Source organism: Aethalodelphis obliquidens, unplaced genomic scaffold, assembly GCF_003676395.1.
Source record: "Aethalodelphis obliquidens isolate GAN/ISIS:26980383/991018 unplaced genomic scaffold, ASM367639v1 scaffold11, whole genome shotgun sequence".
Classification (NCBI taxonomy): Eukaryota; Metazoa; Chordata; class Mammalia; order Artiodactyla; family Delphinidae; genus Aethalodelphis; species Aethalodelphis obliquidens.
Window position 1 is genome coordinate 6,174,000 of NW_020837955.1, and position 19,905 is coordinate 6,193,904.

General features: G+C 40.3%; 2 protein-coding genes across 5 annotated transcripts in view; one reads left to right on the plus strand and one right to left on the minus strand.

Annotated features, from left to right (window-relative positions):
• PRKG1 (protein kinase cGMP-dependent 1) overlaps positions 1-19,905 on the minus strand; it is a 1,182,918-nt gene that overhangs the window by 489,143 nt on the left and 673,870 nt on the right. The window lies entirely within an intron of this gene.
• CSTF2T (cleavage stimulation factor subunit 2 tau variant) overlaps positions 18,299-19,905 on the plus strand; it is a 3,744-nt gene continuing 2,137 nt past the window's right edge. Inside the window, exon 1 of one of the 3 annotated variants that reach the window (XM_027111908.1) lies at positions 18,299-19,905. This exon is cut by the window's right edge and continues 2,137 nt beyond it. In XM_027111908.1, coding sequence (XP_026967709.1) covers positions 18,362-19,905 — 1,544 coding nt within the window. In that variant the 5' untranslated portion in view covers positions 18,299-18,361. The other 2 variants (XM_027111910.1, XM_027111909.1) reach the window with 2 other exon arrangements.

The window sequence follows — 19,905 nt, forward strand, 5'->3', positions numbered from 1 at the left end:
AAACGTTTGATGAAAATATACATAAACAAATGAATGAAGGGGAGGACTAAGAGATCTGACACAGGAAGAGGGATTAGAAAAACACTATAATAATCAAGGCAGGGCTTTCCTGGTGGCACAGTGGTTGAGAGTCCGCCTGCCGATGCAGGGGGCGCGGGTTCGTGCCCCGGTCCGGGAGGATCCCACATGCCGCGGAGCGGCTGGACCCGTGAGCCATGGCCGCTGAGCCTGCGCGTCCGGAGCCTGTGCTCCGCAACGGGAGAGGCCACGACAGTGAGAGGCCCGCGTACCGCAAAAAAATTAAAAAAATAAAATAAACAAGGCAGAAGGCAAGGAAGACTTACATGTCTAAGGCTTATAATTTGCTGTCCATGCTGTTGATCATAGGCTCATTATTCTTTCATTTCTAAAGATGCTTCCCTTCTTCCTTGACGATCATAAACCTCATACTCTGATTTAGGGAATTGCCAACGAATCTACATTTATATTATATCAGCACAGTGACTAGTTTTCAAAGATGATTAGCTGTCCCCTAGGCTCTGCATCCCCTCCCTAGTTTGACAGTTCCTTCCCTTGGCCTCCCCAGACTTCTGCCACTGCTGACTACTGCCTAAGCTTATTCAGAGTTAATCTATTCACAGGAACAGAAGCAGACACAAAGAGTTGGGGGAGGGAGGCAGAAAGGCGAGGGAATGCCTGTTTTTTGCCTTCCATCTGCTTTCCTGGTCATTTTAGGCCTGAATCGGCTCTATTTTCAGACCAAGGCACATTGCCCTGAGGGTGCTTTCATGGGAAGAACTAGTTGGAACCCTACTGCCCATCAACGTGTTCACATTGCCTGCCAAGCCCTCCTCTCTGCATACTTTAGAGAAAGCAATGTTATTAACGAAAACTGTCTTACCTTTACTTAAGGGGAAGTCAACAGAGAAAGGAAACCAAAAATTAAGTAATAAACCACTACTTATTTTTTTTTTTTTTTTTTGCGGTACACGGGCCTGTCACTGTTGTGGCCTCTCCCATTGCAGAGCACAGGCTCCGGATGCGCAGGTCCAGTGGCCATGGCTCACGGGCCCAGCCGCTCCGCGGCATGCGGAATCCTCCCGGACCGGGACACGAACCCACGTCCCCTGCATTGGCAGACGGACTCTCAACCACTGCGCCACCAGGGAAGCCCTAAAGCACTATTTTTAATTCCATCTTAAACCCATGTGATTTGTGAGCACAAATTTAATACTGATTTTCCTCAGGGATATAATAGCAGTAGAAAGATGCTTAACAATAGCGCTGGATGAAGACCTGGCATTTCCCAGCTGTTGACACAGTAGTGCAGTGGGTTATTAACAGACTCACCCGTTACTGTCAGAATATTATCTGGGAGGTGCCCTTGACTGCTTGCAATGCCCTGGTGTATCTTGACTCTGGGCTCTGTACCTTTCTTTTCCTCTGCCTGTTATACTCTTAACCTCATCTTTAACTAGTTAGCTCCTATCTGTACTTTGGGTCTCAGCATCGTGTTGTGTGGAAATTTGTTTTTTATTTTGTTTTGTTTTTTTGTGACGCTCTTAAGAACCAATAACAATAGCACCCTGAGCTTCTCATGTTCTGGCAGTCATCACACTTTGTGAATAGTGCTTGTTTATTTTCTAGCTTTCCTGCTAGACTCATAGTTCCTTGAAGGTGGGGAATGGGTTGATCTATTTATCCCCAGCTCTAGGATGGAAATATCAACTCAGAATAGGTTATGAGTCAGGACTCATTAAATCCTGGACTATTTAATCAAAAGATAATTAGAAAATATTCTTACATTTTTACTTCCAAAAAGCAAGCTCCTCAAAGGAAGACAATCACAGGACGAATGTTTCAATGTGCTGTTCACGGTTAATATCCAAGTATTTGCTGTTATTATGTCCCAAGTACAAAAACTTAAAATTCACAGGATGCTTTCAGTCTGCATTGTGTCAAGGTTTCCAAATGAATAATTGCTATAAACTGAATGGCTGTTATTGATTTGTTTGGTTTTTGAAAATAATGTTGTTTTTAATTCTTTCCCAGTTTTATTAAGATATAGTTGGCATATAACATTGTATTAGGTTAAGGTGTACAACATAATTATTTGATATATGTATAAATATTGCAAAATGATTGCCACAATAGGCTATTGTTTGTTTGGTATTTGATCATGTCCTCTCCTTTCAACTTACTTTCAGCCTATCCATTCCTAATGAAACATGTGTAGAAACAGGATCTGAGCAACCAGACAGAACTCTGAACTTTTCTACTTTAGAATATTTAAAAAAAAAAAAAAGCATAAATAGAAACTTGATTAATCAGCATTCTTTGCAAGGGCTGCTTTTTCCTTCTGTGAACCCTTAACCTATTGGAGCAAATAAGGAAAACAACCTGAGAAATCCTGCATTTCCATGTTGCTATTTACCTAATATTAATACTCCTAAAAAATATAAATTTACCTTTTCCACAGGTTATTTTTAAGCTTGCTGCATTATTACCTGTAAATGATATTTTATGAGAAACAACAAAAATCGCAAAATAATAATTCCATTTTTATAATGGATGTCAGTAGGAAAACAGAATTCAGTATATAGGCAGCTTTTCTGGAGCAAATCCATTCTGTTTACTGGGGACTATCTTATTAAATATGCTTCCCATGAAACTGGAAGAGCATCACTTGTGCTTTTAAAGAAGAAAAGCTACATAACTAGGTAAGCAAAGAAAACAGCTTGCTGAATAATGCATAGTTCTTAGTATTAACAGCTCAACAGCTATATGCATACTGATTCTAACAGTTCACATAGTGCTTGTTACCTAGGCAACCCAATGAATGATAGCAATTACATGGAAACACATGTTGTACTTGTTACAATACATCCTATTATAGGAAGGTCCGGGAAACCCGGGAGCCTCATCAATCGGCTCAGTGTGGGGATGCTGGCTTCTCACAGTAAATGACCTGGAAACCTGTTTCCGAGAGGCATCCGGGCAAAATGTTTAAAAAGATTTGGGGCAGATGGTTAGGTCCTAGAATACCAAAGACCTCACAGAAGTCTTGGGGTACATGAATGTCCAGATACCCAGTCTTAGTTTTGAAAAATGTGTTTGAGAATGGTAGGGAACGCTATGTTTGACTAGAAGATGGACCCTCTCAAATATCCTCCAGGACAATTACCAGAAACCAAGGATAAAGGTTTGTAAACTAGAAGAGCTAGGTTTCTGACTGATAAGGTAACAAAAAATGTGTAATTACTTGTGGGAGGCACATCCTCTCCTGCTCTCCCGGGGCAGTGGGAGATAGAAACTGACAAGAAGCAAGCAGTGGTAGCAGCAGGTGGTAGAAGAAAAGAAAACAGTGAAGTGTCTCATTTCATCAAGAGAAACAGTGATCAGGGCTCATCAGGCTGCAAAACAATATAGGACAGTCACTTTGAGACATGCTTGACATTCACAAGGCAAAGCCTCAGCCTTCATGAAAAGTGAGGTTTGGGAAGTGGAGATGGAATGGTTTGGCATCCTAACAATTCCAGTAGCTGTGAGCATCCAAGACTCAGATTGTCTAATGAGAAGTTTGCAAAAGGCCTGGGAAAGGAAAGTTCACACGAGCATATATAAGAACATCTATATTTTCAGTGATTATCATTAAAGGTAATATGCATATTAGCAGGTTTTCTAAGAAAAGTTTCAAACATTTTCTCATTCTGATTGTCCATATCAGGGCTCTTTACATCATTCCCTCAGAGACAAAGCAAGGTGTATCCAGGTGAGATGATAAACACAAGGGCGATATCTCCCCTCCCTTTAGATGAAAGGAAATCAATAGGATAGAAGATCTAAAAATAGTAACAATAATGATAATAATAATTACTATTTTTAACATGCTTTTTCTAATGTGGTCATTGTAAATTTACATCTCTCTAGGCTATTGAAACCCTCATTCTGTGGAGCAATTACATTTTAGTATGCGTAAATGTCCTCCACACCAGTACATGCCTTCCACGAACTCAAACGGAGTGTGTCTCAAAGTGAAGTCTATCACAGACACAGAAAACAAACTTATGGTTACCAAAGGAGAAAGGTGTGGGGAGGGATAAATTAGGAATTTAGGGAATTTAGGGAATATAATTTAGGGAATATTTAGGGAATATAATTTAGGGAAATAATTTAGGGAATAAAAGATACATACTACTACATATAAAATAGATAACCAACAAGGACCTACTATATAATCAATATTTTGTAATAACCTATATGCGAAAAGAAACTGAAAAAGAATCTATATATGTATAACTGAATCGCTTTGCTGTACACCTGAAACTAACACAACATTGTAAATCAACTATACTTCAATAAAAATAATTTTTTTTTCTTTTTACAGGTGAAGTCTATAGACCCCCCCCTCCACCGAGGGCTTGATTCCAGATGTTCACTCCAAATGCAGATTCCAGAGCTCTGTGTCCAGAGTTTTTGATTTAACCCTCCTGGAGGGGACCCAGGTAATCTATACTGTAGCGAGTTCCTACAGGATTGCTGATGCATGCTAATTTGATTGAGAATCTTTTTAAGTTTGTCAATTTATCTATGAAGCTTGACAAACAGTAGAAAACTGGACACTACCTAATGGAGTGCTTTTGTCAGGGGAGAGGATGAAGAGCACAGGGTAGATGAAGTCCAACAGTAAAAAAAAAAAAAAAAAAAGACATACCTTGATAAAAGAAACCTCTGTATTATCCTATTCTCTAGGCTTCTTACTCATAGAAAACTGCAATGATTTGTTTGTTAGATATCCTTTGAGAAATGCCTTATAAACATACCAGTATAACATCTCATATGTGTATACATAGCCCATTGCAGGGGGAGAGGGGTAAAAAAGAATGGGAACATACAATAGCATTGGCCTGTCACATGCTCTTTTTCACTAAAACATATATATAGTTGATTATTCCATAAGTACAAATATAAATGTCCCTCATTTTTAAAACAATCGCATGTAGTTCTATAAAAGACATTATACTTTTATATGATATATAGCTATAATAAATGTAATTCATCTAATTCATTGCTGAAATATATGTAGTTTCTAGCATTTGTGATTACAATGAACGATGCCTCCCAACATTTCAGAACTACTGCTCCAAGTAATAAGGGTAAGGATGGTTCAGTCTTTCTCTGACTACAGGAAGGTGTCATGATCATTATCAGTGTTATCTGCCATTCTCTGAAATGGGCGGTACATACTGCAGCACACAAAAATTTTGCTCTTAGCACCTAAACCATCCTTCTGTCTATCTTTCTATGTGATTTCTTTGCCTTCCAAGAAATTTTTTTCTGTCTTTCAAGAGATAAGAGAGAGACCCTTTTCTCTTCTAAAACCCTACTCCTTTTTACTGCCCTCTTTTATCATCCTCCTCTCTTTGCCCTGAATGTGCTTTAGTCTTCTACACGATTGAGGGTCACTGCAAGAGGATAACTGATGCTCTCCCATGCTGTATACATGGGGTTTCTGGCCACTCTTTCCCTGTGTGAAGAAATCCGAACATCTAATTTGATAAAGCACTATGTAAGTGGAAGAAATAAAAATAACAGAGTACAAGGATCTATTAGATTTAAGTGGCTGTCTTTCAGGTTCTAAATAAAATTTGGCATTCTAAATAATGTTTGGATGTCTTTTTCTGAACAGACACTGGAAGCTATATAATAATATTGCTGCAGTGCACAAATATTAGTCTGACCCAATACTAATACGCCAAACATAATCACTTGCATTACATAAATCTATATGTGCCTGAGGTATGCATAATGTTTGTTTGTTTAAATTTATTTATTTATTTTTGGCTGTGTTGGGTCTTCGTTGCTGCGCACGGGTTTCTCTAGTTGTGGTGAGCGGGGGCTACTCTTCGTTGCGGTGTGCGGGCTTCTCATAGCAGTGGCTTCTCTTGGTCGTGGAGCACAGACTTTAGGCACGCGGGCTTCAGTAGTTGTGGCTCGCGGGCTCTAGAGCACAGGCTCAGTAGTTGTGGCTCACGGGCTTAATTGCACTGGGGCATGTGGGATCTTCCCGGACCAGGGCTCGAACCCGAGTCCCCTGCATTGGCAGGAGGATTCTTAACAATTGCGCCACCAGGGAAGTCCCTGCATAATGTTTTAGAGTCTGCAAGACTCTTTTATATTCATCATCCTACTTTTAAAGCTAGAAAATATTCAATCCATTTTAATACCCTACTGATAAATCCCTTCTGAACTTCCAAACATGAAATGGACCACTTTAAGCGTTTCCATTTAGCAAAGACTCATATATATCTTACTCCATATATATTTCTTCAGAGTGACAGCTGCAATGAGAAACAGCTTAAATTAATAGCCATCTCTGTTTTACTTTTCTCCTCTGTGAGATAATTTAGTTTCTAGGCACTCTTTTCTTAAGTAAGCAGCCACAGAAGATTAGAAAAGAATTCAGCACAGTGAATTATCTTGGCAAAATAACATATTAGCTAAATGGTGTCTATGAAATCACCTGTGCCACTGGCAGCTGGTTTTAGCGCGATCCAATAAATGACAAAAGAAGCTTCTGCGAGGATTTTTCAATATTCTGTCATGTGGTTATAGATTTCAGAGCGTCTTCCTGTCAGTTTTATGTTGCATTTCTTTACAAAACTGACAGGCAGCTGACAGGGCAAGAAAAGTTAGAAATATCTGGCTGGTGGTGAAATTAACAGAATTCTTCCTTTGGGGGAGTAAAACATTTATTCTAAGTGCAGAAAAATAAGTTACAGCTTTCAGGAATACACTATTTCTCTTAGTCAGACTGCCTGAAATCACGTCTGTCTCTTACTTGCCGTAAAACCCTGAGCACGTGATCTAGCCTATCTAGAAAACTGTCTAGGTAACGAACTGTGCCTCAGTTTCCTCATCTATCAAAAAACCCTCAGAAGGTTATTACGGGGGTGGAACGAGCAGTTCTGTATAAAGCATTTAGTACTGTGCGGGGCACTGTAATTGTAACAAAAATAGCTTGGATTCACATGGCTCTCTCTTAGGTCGTAGGGATGCATATTAAATAATCTTTTAGAGCCATATTTACAAAAATACACGTGGGGTTGTATAATGATATTCTATTCTATAATTATATATATATATATATATATATAAAACTAAGGGTTGTATATTAAGCCCTTAGTTTTCCAAATAATATTGTGAGTAAGCATTAACAGTGGACAATAATTTTAATCCATGGCTGGAAATGGAAAGACTATTGAGAGAGGAAAGAAGAAAAGAATATAAACCTGTTGCCACCGTTGTTTATCGTGATCTTTGCCATTCTGGATCTATTTACTAAAGTATTTACTTCTATCTTCACTCACAACTCACTCTTCTCCTAATTTAACTTTTACAGCAACCCATCTCATCTGCTTTCTCACTCAACCACCCACAGTTACTGACAGCCACCTCCCTCATGCAGGAAAACTGCTGATGTCTTCTCAGGGAAGAAGGCAAAAAATGCTACACTTTGAGCTAAGCAATCAGAACTGCTTTGGAGCCACCATGACAGAAACCAAAGGGAAGGGGATTTCATCTTGCTTCCTATGGTGCTGCTCTTTCTAGGAGCTTCGGACTCTTTTCTACCTAAACAATAGGAATCATATGTGCTTATACTCTGAGTGAAAGAAGGAGGTTGGAAAGTAATGGACAGCAGCTACAGAAACAGGAGGGAGAAAAAAAAATTTTTTTTTAAATCCAGGAGAAAGTATGTGAAAAAGGAAGGTCATCTTAGGAAGAAGCAAAGTCCTCAAATGACATAACCAGTTACTGAGCCCCACAAAAACAGGACAATGTATCAAGGCATTAACAGAGGCTTGATGCTACTGTCCCTGGTGAGTAAGTTATTATGATGCTTCACTTGCGAGCACAGACTCGTGGTCAAAGATAAACTCATGTTTGTACCATTTCCTCGAAGTACAATTAACATTTGAATTTAGTTGCAATACTTAATTTAACTAAGAAATAAGTTTGGTTATATTTTATCCATGCTGTACTTAAATACTGTTCTCAAGAAATCATGCTTTGTTTTAAGGTCAGAGTTTAAGGACTAATCAGAAAATAATAAGATGCTCATTGAATAAATGGCCTGGCAATGATGTACTATCCACCAAGAAAGAGCCTTGCCCACATCCCCAGGGTCTAGACAGAGAGGAACATGAAGGGCTGTCCGTTATACTGACTTCAAGTCAAACGCAATGTGTTAAGTAATAACATATATATACACATATATACATATATGCATGTACATATGTATATGTGTGTGTATACATATACACACGCATATGGGTATATATGTGTATATATACATATACACACATATATAAAATATCTATGGAGAGAGGGAGAGAGGACCTAGCATGGTAAAGAGAAATAACAGTCCCTTTTCTTAGTAATAAGGAAAAAAATTTCATCTTCTACCCCAGCAAGAGGGTCAGTGGGTAAACAGTAGTTATATTTTCATTTTCTATATACCTCTCAGGAAATCAAATCAAAAATGCATCTGTAAACTGTCTGCTCGAATCCTGTATTCTCTATCTTGTCTGACAGAACGGAAATTCCTTGCAGACACAGCTGTTCTTTTGCCACAAATTTGAATCTGAACACCATAAATCCTCAGGAAAAGTTCCAGAGAAAAGCTAATACAACTTTCTAGTGAAAAGTCCTACTAAAGCAGGGGTCACATTTCAGTTCACATTTAAACCCCACAGTGGCAAACGCAGTGCCTACCTTCCCCAGAGCACGTGCTCCATAAATATTTGCGGAATAGGTGCTGAATCAATTTTAGCTGAATAATGAATAACAGCATTCCTAAAGAGTTATCAGGCCATTGCTGATCTGAAATGAGTGAGGTAAGTTTCCTTCCTGTCAGAGATGCATACATTTTCCTGCCCTCCTCCACCACTTCCATCCCGTCTGCAGACACCTGCTCTCAGGAGGATTTCTTGGAACCTGGCCTCCCTGTGGAAGTCCTGCAGGTGAGAATGAAGGCCTGCAACAATTGCTCAAGCCTGGGACCTTTGCAGCAGACCCCAGACCACTAAACTGGCAGAGAAACTTCTTGATTCTCCCTGCAGGTATCACCTTCTCTTTCCCGGACCCCTCACAGGCCACGGGCTAACAAGCACAGTTCCATTTTCAGAGCTAACAGAAGACTGACCTCCAAAGGAATCGGTCATTGGAACTTCCCTGTTTCCCTGCAGGCACTGGCTTTGTTCCCCAGAGCCAGGAGGGAATTGGCAAACACCTGCAGGTGAGTGAGAGGACATCTCTCACTGTACCGCTGTGCCAGAAAGTGTGTGCAGCTATTTCAAGGGGAATGTCAGATGGAAGTGATGAAGATGATACATGGAAGAATTGTTACTATTCATTACTGTACCATTAAACTGCCAGGAAGAGAATTAGTAATATTTTAATATGACGGATGGAAGAGTTTGATATTTTAAAATATACGCTCTATTCATCTACAAGAAAATCATACATTATACATGCATGAGCTCTCTGAAGATCGTGAATGAGTGGCCAAATATTTCTTTACTGTTTGATTCCAGACTATTTTTCTATCTGTAAATCAATATTTAAAATTTCTGTGAAAATGACCCATTTTTGGCACTAGCATTTTGTTTTTGCAGAGACGGAGGGAGTGACCTAGAGAAATGTTGTAGGAAAACTCTCTCCAGTGGGAGGTGCATTGTCAGGGACCTCTCCATGCTAGCAGGTAAAGGAGGTTAACTCGTGGCACTGCAACAGTCTGTAGAGTCCCTCGCACTCCAGCTGATTGCTGGGTGCCCACATAGAGTTGTAAAAGAGTTTCACTATCACCCTGGATCCACTCCCTTTCCCATACTGTATTGAATCATGGACGGACATCAGAAGAGAGCTACACCACTCTCTCCCAGGAAGCTGGAATTGGTACCCAGAAAACAAATCATTCTCTCTGGGAAAATCTGTAGCAAGTAAATCAAAAGACTGTAGAAGAGCCCCTTAAAGGCAGTGGTCTTGGGAGAGAAATCAGAGCAATCTGGTTCTTCAAGCAGAGTTGGGGAGGGGGGAGGAGGAAGAAATATGGGAATAGAGCATCCTGAATGCATTACAATTGCCCATTCTTTGTTTTCCTGAAGATGACGGTATTACTGCATGTTATGGACTAAACTGTGCCCCACCACCATCACCACCACATACACAAGTTCATATGTTGAATTTGCTGTTGAAGCCCTAACCTCCAATATGACCTCTTTATTACTTTAAAGAGGTAATTAAAGTTAAATGAAATATAAGGGTGGGGCCCTAATCCAATATGGCTGCTGTCTTTATAAGAAGTGGAAGAAACACCAGGAAGAAACACTCACAAAGGAAAGGCCATGTGAGGATACAGCTAGAAACTGGCCATCTGCAAGTCAAGGAGAGAGGTCTCTGGAGAAAGCAAACATGCCAGTATCTTGATCTCAGACTTCTAGCCTCCAGAAATGTGAGAAAATAAAATTTGATTGTTGAAGCCTCCCAATCTATGGTATTTTGTTATGGCAGCCCAAGCAGACAAATACATTGCTTGTGGGTTCTGAGAGGTAACAGTGTAGCATTAAAATACCATCCCCTGCTTTTGCTTATCAATGTTGGAGTTGGTTTCTGTACTTGTACCAAGAAGCACTAGTTACCACATTCCTATAAACATTGTATTTTACATGTTTATCCCATGTGTGACTCTGGGGGATCTAACTGTTTGATGGAAAATTTGAACTGACACTCCAAAGTAATGTTTTTTCAAGGATCGTTCAAATTGATAAAAAATCCAAAATACTTTCTGTGACGCTGGTTTTTGTTGTGGTCATTTTTAACAATCTGAGCCCCCAATCAAATATTTCAGAAAGACCTCTTTCCTGTAACTTGGTATAAATATAGGCTCGTTCTACAGGCCCGTCGAGCCTCAGAAGAGAGGTAGCAGCCTAACTTCTGAAGTGAATGGCAGTTCTGACACTTCTCTGAAGTTGGGTATTGGATTGTTCTGGTTACAGAAAAAAAGATTCACAAGTTGATAATCTTAAACAGTATGTCTTTTTCAGGGCTCTTACGTTTCCACAGTTTATGAGGACACTTCCTTCCTCTGTGTTCTTTCCGGTGATAGCCTGAAGCAGGAATAGGGAGCTCTGCTTCTTGCCCAATTAGTTCTGTTTTTCCACGTTTGAATAAATGGCCTCTGTCTGCCAGTGAATGCTCGAAAGTAGTAGTTGTGCTGGACACGACTGTAAGCTCAAATAGGTATCCCATGTGCCAGACCAACACACTGTTGTATAAGCCTGGATCCTCCACAGTCAAAGTTCAGGCGGGCCCTTTTAATAATAATGAATAAGTGGAATTCCAGCCAACTAAATATTTGAAGAGTGCATTTCCTGATTTAGTATAAGAACTCAGTGAGCACCAAAAATGATCAGGAAAATTCTCATTGCACTGTCCTATGGAATTCAGCCTAAAAATTATCCATATTCAACTACAAATCTACCATAAACCAAAATGGCAATGTTATCCAAGGTTGTCTCTGTACAATTTTTTTAAAAATATCGTCTGACAACAGACCATTAGTTCACCCAATACAACCCCTTCCAAGATAAAAATGAAGATCTAAATTTTACCTGGATGAAAAAATGAAGATATACATTTAAAAATAAATAGCATTAGACTAAAATCTGAGTCTCTTTCCACTTAGGATGCTGCTTCTACCACAACAATTAATTTTACACAACAAAGGTAGATTAACAATTACCATACAAAATAAATAGTGATCAAAAACAAATACATAATTTATTCCATGCAAGAATTCAATACAGGTGATGTTATTGCCATTTAAGTGATGCAGAAATGGAAGCACAGTGAGTTTATGTAATTTGTCCAAGGCTACACAGTGACTTGTTGAATTAGACAGCTGACTCAAAGCTCTGATTAAAGTATGTATTCTTAACCCCTTCACTCTACTGCCTCTCAGAAGTGCTGAGAACAGTTTGGAAGGGAAACTCAGAAGCTCTAGATCCCATTACAAGCTAGGCCAGTAACCAGGCATCTGACCCCGGTTGAGTCCCTTGTCTTCCCTGAGCTTTATTTTCTTCACCTATTTAAAAAAAAAAAAAAAAAAAAGAATGTGGTTGGACTACACAGGCCCACCCAGGGAGAATGTTTGGCTCTGTTCAGTAAAAGTGATTCATCTCACGTATAAGTAAATGAATTTTACTATTTGTTCATATTAAATACATTTTAAAATTTGGGAAAAATGTCATGGACCAATATTATTTTAGGTTTGAGAAATTTGGGCTCTTTCATTTTTATGGAAAATACATCATTACCTATCTAACTAGATGTATTTTAAAATCCTTATGTGATGTTTAACTATAGCCATGCAAATTGAAAAAGGAAACATTTTCTCAATTGCTTCAGTTTTTATACCTTATAGTCCATCTGTTGCCACAGCACTGATTGTGATATCAAAATTGCAATTAGTTACACTCAGAGACAATCAGGAAAAAGGCCAAGGGAGACTGTGTCCAGGTCTTAATAACCTGTGATTACTGTGAAATGGGAAGTTTAAAATCAAGAGACCTGGTTTCAGGCTACAGTTTTGCCACTTATTAGCTATGTGTCCTTGGGAAACTTATTTAATGGAATAATAATTTAAGAGCTTGAGTCAAATGATGTGTGGGCAAATCCTGGCTCTGCCAGTTAACATGGGCACACTGGTTAACTTCTCTGTGCCTCTGTTTCTTTAGCTATAAATTCAGATACTATGACTGCCTATCTCAGAGGGGTTGTTGGAAGGATTAAATAAAATGTTGTATTTTATAAAACATTTATCAAAGGGTCTCCTTCCTCTTAAGGGCTCAGAGTTAGGTATTATGACTAGTATCTGTATTTCGGGTGCGTCCATTGCTAGGTAAAGTTCTAAGTAACAGTTAAGTTTCTACATCTTTAAAATAAGGATGCAGTAGTATGTACCTCACATGATTGTTGTCAAAATCAGATGTGGGAAGCCAAAGAAATTATTTTATAAACTGAAAGCCTTAAATTACCATTTGGTTAACATAAGTAAATTGTTATTGTAAAATGACCTTGTAATTATTTAAAAAATATTTACTGAGTGCTCAGAATATAAGACACTGGACTAAGCACTATGAAGAATATAAAACAGATGTGGGTTCTATGCTTAAGTGATAACACAAGAATATCAGTACCTCTAATGACAGAAGATAATGGGTGTCAAATCCATACTCTAGTCCAAGTATTAAAAAGGATAGTCCAAGTGCAAAAGATATCCTGGAGAAGGATTGGATAAGATTGGTAGTCTTACATCTCTGCCATTATCATTCTATGTTCATATTTCAGAAAGATGAGAGAAAGTCTAGTGACTCTTAAATCAAGTTTACATTTCTGAATCTGATCTTCAAAACCTTTCGTAATCTGATCCAAAAGACAGTCTTCTATCGCACTGCTCACTAACTCTCTATTGGTTTCCTCTGAGGGCATCCAAAACACCAGGTTCCAATTTCATGTCTTGGCTATTCCAAGCTCCTGGCCTGTTCTCTGGATCTTCTGTTTGTACATACTAGATTATAACCCATCCCTTAAATCCCAGCTCCATCAGGAAGTCTTCCCTGATGAGCTAGATCTTATCACTCTCTTCCATCTCTACACACTTTATTTACATATCTATTTTATCAAATAATAACCTGCAGGAATTATCACTGACCTAAAATAAAATGACAAGGGTCCTGACAGCAGGTCTCCATTCTGATTTGGGGCATGCTATTTAATGCTACAGGTTTCTTCTTATGTAAAATGAACTCTAATGTCACTCCCATCATCTATTCAACATATAATTAGCACCCACCTGTGCTAATTAAGCTCTATCCTAGGGGCTGAGGATACAGTGGCAAAGAAGACAAAGTAACTATCTATCTATCTGTCTGTCTATCTATGATTGTCTCCCTTTTAGCTCAGTGGTCCTCAAACATCAGGCTGCATCACAGAATCACCTGGGGAACTTGTTAAAACTACGTGTATACACACACACACACACACACACACACACACACACACACACACACACACAAGTCCCTGATGCAGTAGGGTCCCAAATTTTGCATTTCTAAGCTGAAGCTCATGCTACCGGCCCAGGGACCATACCTAGAGAGTCTGTTCTAGTGGAATGTCTATCTTTTTCACTGCTATATTGCCAATACTTAGAATAAATATTTATGTAATAAAAGAATAAATGTAAGACACTGTTAATTGACAAGGGGGAGTCATACTCTTTCCTTTAAAGATGTTATAGAAGGAAAAGTACAATTCTACTAAAAGGTAGAAGGGTTTCTATCATCAGAAATGTTAAGATAAGGAATGGTTTATATCCAAAGGAAAATGAACTTACTTCCAACCTAGAGAAAGGAGGAAGAAGATTAGGGAGAACTTTGTGGAGTAGTATATTTGATCTATTCCTTGAAGGACCCATACATTTATTTTAAAAATGCCTATCATAGCTAAAAATATTTTTAGTAATTACCTTTGGAATTTGTCTAATTAATCTATGGTGAATCCTTTTTAAATCCTTCAAAGTCAACAGAATCTTTATATTCTGATGTAAGATTTGATATTTGGAAAAAGCTAAATATCATATTTTTCGCCAAGTCTTGTCAGAAAGTCAGGTGATTTAGCTGCATAACTCTGTTCTTGGTTGTAAACAAGGTATACATTTGAGTTAAGGCACCAATTTTCTAGTATGACTTACAAATGGAGCCATGAAACAATTTCAGGGCAGTAGTTTAAAAATCATTTTGAACACTGGAAGCCTTGATGGATTAAGTTTATAGTTTCTGAAGGTGATTAGTTTGAAGAATGGCCCCCATTTGGCCGTATGCCCTGATATATTTGTTTAAAAATCACTCTTAGTATAGTTGGTATTTTGATGTAGTGAAAGAACTGATGTCTGAACATGAAAGATGCCATTTACATTTTTCTTCAGATTGCATACCGTGCTATAAATATCTAAAGTTTAAACGTTATGGAAACAAAGAAAGCAATGTAAACTGGAAGTTCTTCCAAGGCAGATCTGTGAAAAGTATGTTTTGGTACCAGGAGATATACAGGTTCCTAAGAACTCTTGGTAATTCTGGGCCACCCAGTTCACTAATAAATATTAGTTTATGTGTCCTGCTCATTGAGTTATGTGCTGGGTCACACTGGACCTCTATGAAGGGGTCCTATATCAAAACATTCTTCTAGTCTGGAATACGGGAACTAAAGAGAACATACAAGGCCTCTGACAAAAAGCACACTGTTACAGTCATGGCTTTTCCCTTCTTGTTTGTCCCCAGAGCTCCTCAGCTACTCTGTTCACCCATCTTTGAGCCCAGGGTTTCTTCAGGGTAGGGTCAGCATGTCCTAGCTCTACTAGGTCAGCATTAAAAGAGTAATAGATTTTTTTAAGAGCTCCCATATCTTATACCTTTTAACAGAGTGTACTAAGCTTAGTTTGGTCTGATACAAATGAAAAAAACCCAACACTTCAAGTCTCTTTGTTTAGACCAGTGATTCTTAAAGTGGGGTCCCCAGAGCAGCAGCTTCACCTGAGAATCTGTTAGAAATGCAAATTCTCCAGTCCCACCCCAGAAATACTGAAGCAGAACTGGGGAGGGGAGGTGGTGAGGCCCAGCTACCTGACTTAACTAGCCATGGGTCTAGGTGGTTCTGACATATGCCAAAGTGTGAAGACCACTGGTTTAGATTTTATCAGCAGGGGCAGTAAAGAAACTCTCACTATCAGATAAGCTGCACGGACTTTTATGAACTTTACAACTTATTGTAATAGCCTATTATCATCCGCTTGATAACTACATTTAACATAAACACAATTACACATGTAATCGACATCTAAGTTGTCCTCGACAGAATGCATGTTAAAAGGTCGTGGCTTGGGGCTTCCCTGGTGGCGCAGTGGTTAAGAATCCACCTGCTAATGCAGGGGACATGGGTTTGATCCCACATGCCGCGGAGCAACTAAGCCCCTGCACCACAACTACTTAGCCTGCGCTCTAGAGCCCGTGAGCCACAACTACTGAGCCTGTGTGCCACAACTACTGAAGCCCACGTGCCTAGAGCCCGTGCTCCACAACAAGAGAAGCCACCGCAATGAGAAGCCTGCACACCACAACGAAGAGTAGTTCCCGCTCTCCACAACTAGAGAAAGCCCGCAGGCAGCAATGAAGACCCAATGCAGTCAAAAAAAAAAAAAAAAAAGTCATGGCTTTCTTAGTAAAGAAATGGTATGAAAAGGAGACAAATGAACCTAAGGAACTTGTTTTTAGTTTTCTGAAATGATGCCATCCTCAATTCCCCTCCACCCCTGCCCCACCTCAAATAAAAGAATCAGGGGGAAAAATATTACTATCAAGTAATACACTTTATCATTTGCAGATATAGGTTATCATACATCTTGAATGAATAGCTATGTCCAAGGCTGTTTTAAAGAACTATTAAAACACTTGAAGGTAAATGGATGCTTTGTCTGATTTGTAGCTAAACCCTCACACTCATTTCAGATCTATTCATTGAACTATGATACCCAAGATTCATAACACAATTTTTTGATGAAACGTAAAGTTTCATAATCTCCTCAAAAGGCATACATAGAATAAAATGATTCTCTGCTTAAAATTTAAGACTTAGGCTCTGCAGCAGTACAGTTCATAGACATGTAATGCAATCTATATATGTAACTTTAATTTTTCTAAGTAACCACATAAAAAAAGTAAAATAAAATGAGTGATATTAATGTTAAATATATGTTTTGTTTAATCCAATGTACTAAACATATCACTTCAACATGAAAAAAATAAATTAGTGAGATATTTTTACATTTTTATACTTAGTCCTCAAAATCTTGCATGTATTTTACAAGTATAGTAAATCTCAGTTAGAATGCTAAATTTTAACTGAAAATACTTTTTATTTAGATTTAATAAATTTTATCATTGCAAAAGTAGATTCCTTACTCGTTGTTCCAAACATACTAAAAAGTTTTCCAAAAGCCTAAGTGAATATCAGTTTTTATATTAAAATTAATAAAAGTAATGAAATTAAAAGTTCAATTTCTCAATCACACTAGCCAATTTTCAAGTCCTCGACAGGCTACAAGTTGCTAGTAGCTACAATACGGGGCGGAGACGCTCTGGAGCTGTGAGGGACCAACCTGGGTAAGAATTCAGGCTTTGCCGGTTACCGGCTGCTTAGCAAATTACCTAGCCCTCTCCAAGCTTCAATTCTATCGCCTGTTAAATAGGGGAAAGACCCACATTCCACATGTTTCAACTTCTGCCAGCAAAAATAGCAGCAGAAGAGAAACTAGTTTGTTTTCTCCTTCATAATAGAGGTGGCGAAATCATTTCATCAATTTATAATAATCAGAACCAATCTAAATGCCTACAGTATAAGAATGGTTAAATACTTTTAACTCATCCGCTGTAGCTCTAAAATTCAATTAATTATTATTATTAATATCGGTTAATATAATTAAGAAAAAGGTATCATTATGAATAGCTCGACTGCTGAGTGCGTGCACAAAGATAAACTTATAAGGACCAGACACCTATCGACAGCGGCTGCCTGAAGCAACAGGATGGGGGCGGGGATGGAGCTAGCACACGCCTTCAGTTTGTATTTCTGGGCAGTTATTGTCCAAAAATGCTTTTCTAAAAAGGAGCTATTGCTTTTGTATTTTAATGAGAAAATCCCAAATCTGCTTTGAAACGACTACACTTTTCCCTCACTGTCTGCATTGTGATTTTAAATATAGCATAAATGTACTCTAATAAGGAGAAACTGCTGTGCGGAAATACTTTTATCAGAACGCAGAACACGCGCCCTTAATCTTTCAGTGAGCCGTTTCCCGCCAGGCAAACGGAAGCAAAACCGCCCTTGACGTCATGGGAGGCGGCCTCTCCTAGTTACCATGGTGAAGTCTACGCGGCCATATTTACTGTGGTCAGCCCGCACCAAGCTTTTTCCTAGCGCGGGTGGTGGCGCGCCGCGGAAATGTCTGCAGAATAAGAGATGAGAAACGAATCATAAGCCTCAGTGAAGGACCAGGGGCAGAATGCCTTAATCTAGTTAGTGGAACGTAGAGGTCCAGATGCCGCGGATTAGCGGAACGATTCAAGCAGACTAGTGCAGTTTCTGCCCGGACTTTGAAAGCCGCTTCCGTTGCGCGACGGAAGTGTGAGTCGCCAGAGGACGACTCTGGGAAGAATCCGCTGTCCGCTGTGTGTGCGCAACCGGAGTCATGTCGAGTTTGACGGTGAGAGACCCGGCAATGGATCGATCACTGCGTTCCGTGTTCGTGGGGAACATTCCGTATGAGGCAACTGAGGAGCAGTTGAAGGACATTTTCTCCGAGGTTGGTTCCGTTGTGAGTTTCCGGCTGGTATACGATAGAGAGACGGGAAAACCTAAGGGTTATGGCTTCTGCGAGTACCAAGACCAGGAGACCGCGCTTAGTGCCATGCGGAACCTTAACGGGCGGGAGTTCAGCGGGAGAGCGCTTCGGGTGGACAATGCTGCCAGTGAAAAGAACAAGGAGGAGTTAAAGAGCCTGGGGCCTGCAGCGCCCATCATTGACTCACCCTATGGGGACCCCATCGATCCAGAAGATGCCCCTGAGTCAATTACCAGAGCAGTCGCTAGTCTGCCCCCGGAGCAGATGTTTGAGCTGATGAAGCAGATGAAGCTCTGTGTCCAAAACAGTCACCAGGAAGCTCGAAATATGTTACTTCAAAACCCACAGCTGGCTTATGCGCTGTTGCAGGCTCAAGTAGTGATGAGAATCATGGATCCAGAGATTGCTCTGAAAATCCTGCATCGCAAAATACATGTCACACCACTCATCCCAGGCAAATCTCAATCCGTTTCTGGCCCTGGCCCTGGCCTTTGCCCAGGACCTAATGTTCTGCTGAACCAGCAGAATCCTCCAGCCCCTCAGCCTCAGCATTTGGCCAGAAGACCTGTGAAAGACATCCCTCCTCTGATGCAGACCCCTATCCAGGGTGGAATTCCAGCCCCGGGCCCAATTCCAGCTGCAGTTGCTGGCCCTGGCCCTGGCCCCTTAACTCCTGGTGGAGCAATGCAGCCCCAAGTTGGAATGCCAGGGGTTGGTCCGGTGCCCTTAGAGCGGGGACAGGTGCAGATATCAGATCCTAGAGCTCCTATGTCTCGTGGACCCATGACTGCTGGTGGCTTACCTCCTCGAGGACTGTTAGGGGATGCTCCAAATGACCCACGTGGAGGAACTTTGCTTTCAGTCACTGGAGAAGTAGAGCCCAGAGGCTATCTTGGCCCACCACATCAGGGCCCTCCAATGCACCATGCGTCTGGTCATGACAGCCGGGGCCCTTCCTCACATGACATGAGGGGAGGGCCATTAGCAGATCCCAGACTGCTCATTGGAGAACCCAGAGGACCCATGATAGATCAAAGGGGTCTACCTATGGATGGTAGAGGTAGCAGAGATTCTCGAGGGATGGAGACTCGAGCCATGGAAACTGAGGTCTTAGAGACACGAGTAATGGAGAGAAGAGGAATGGAAACCTGTGCAATGGAAGCCAGAGGGATGGAAGCGAGAGGCATGGATGCAAGAGGAATGGAGATGAGGGGCCCTGGCCCTAGTTCAAGAGGCCCTATGACTGGGGGAATTCAGGGTGCTGGTCCTATTAATATGGGGGCAGGTGGTCCTCAGGGACCCAGACAGGTCGCAAGCATTTCAGGGGTGGGAAATCCTGGAGCTGGCATGCAGGGGGCAGGTATGCAAGGAGCAGGCATGCAGGGGGCAGG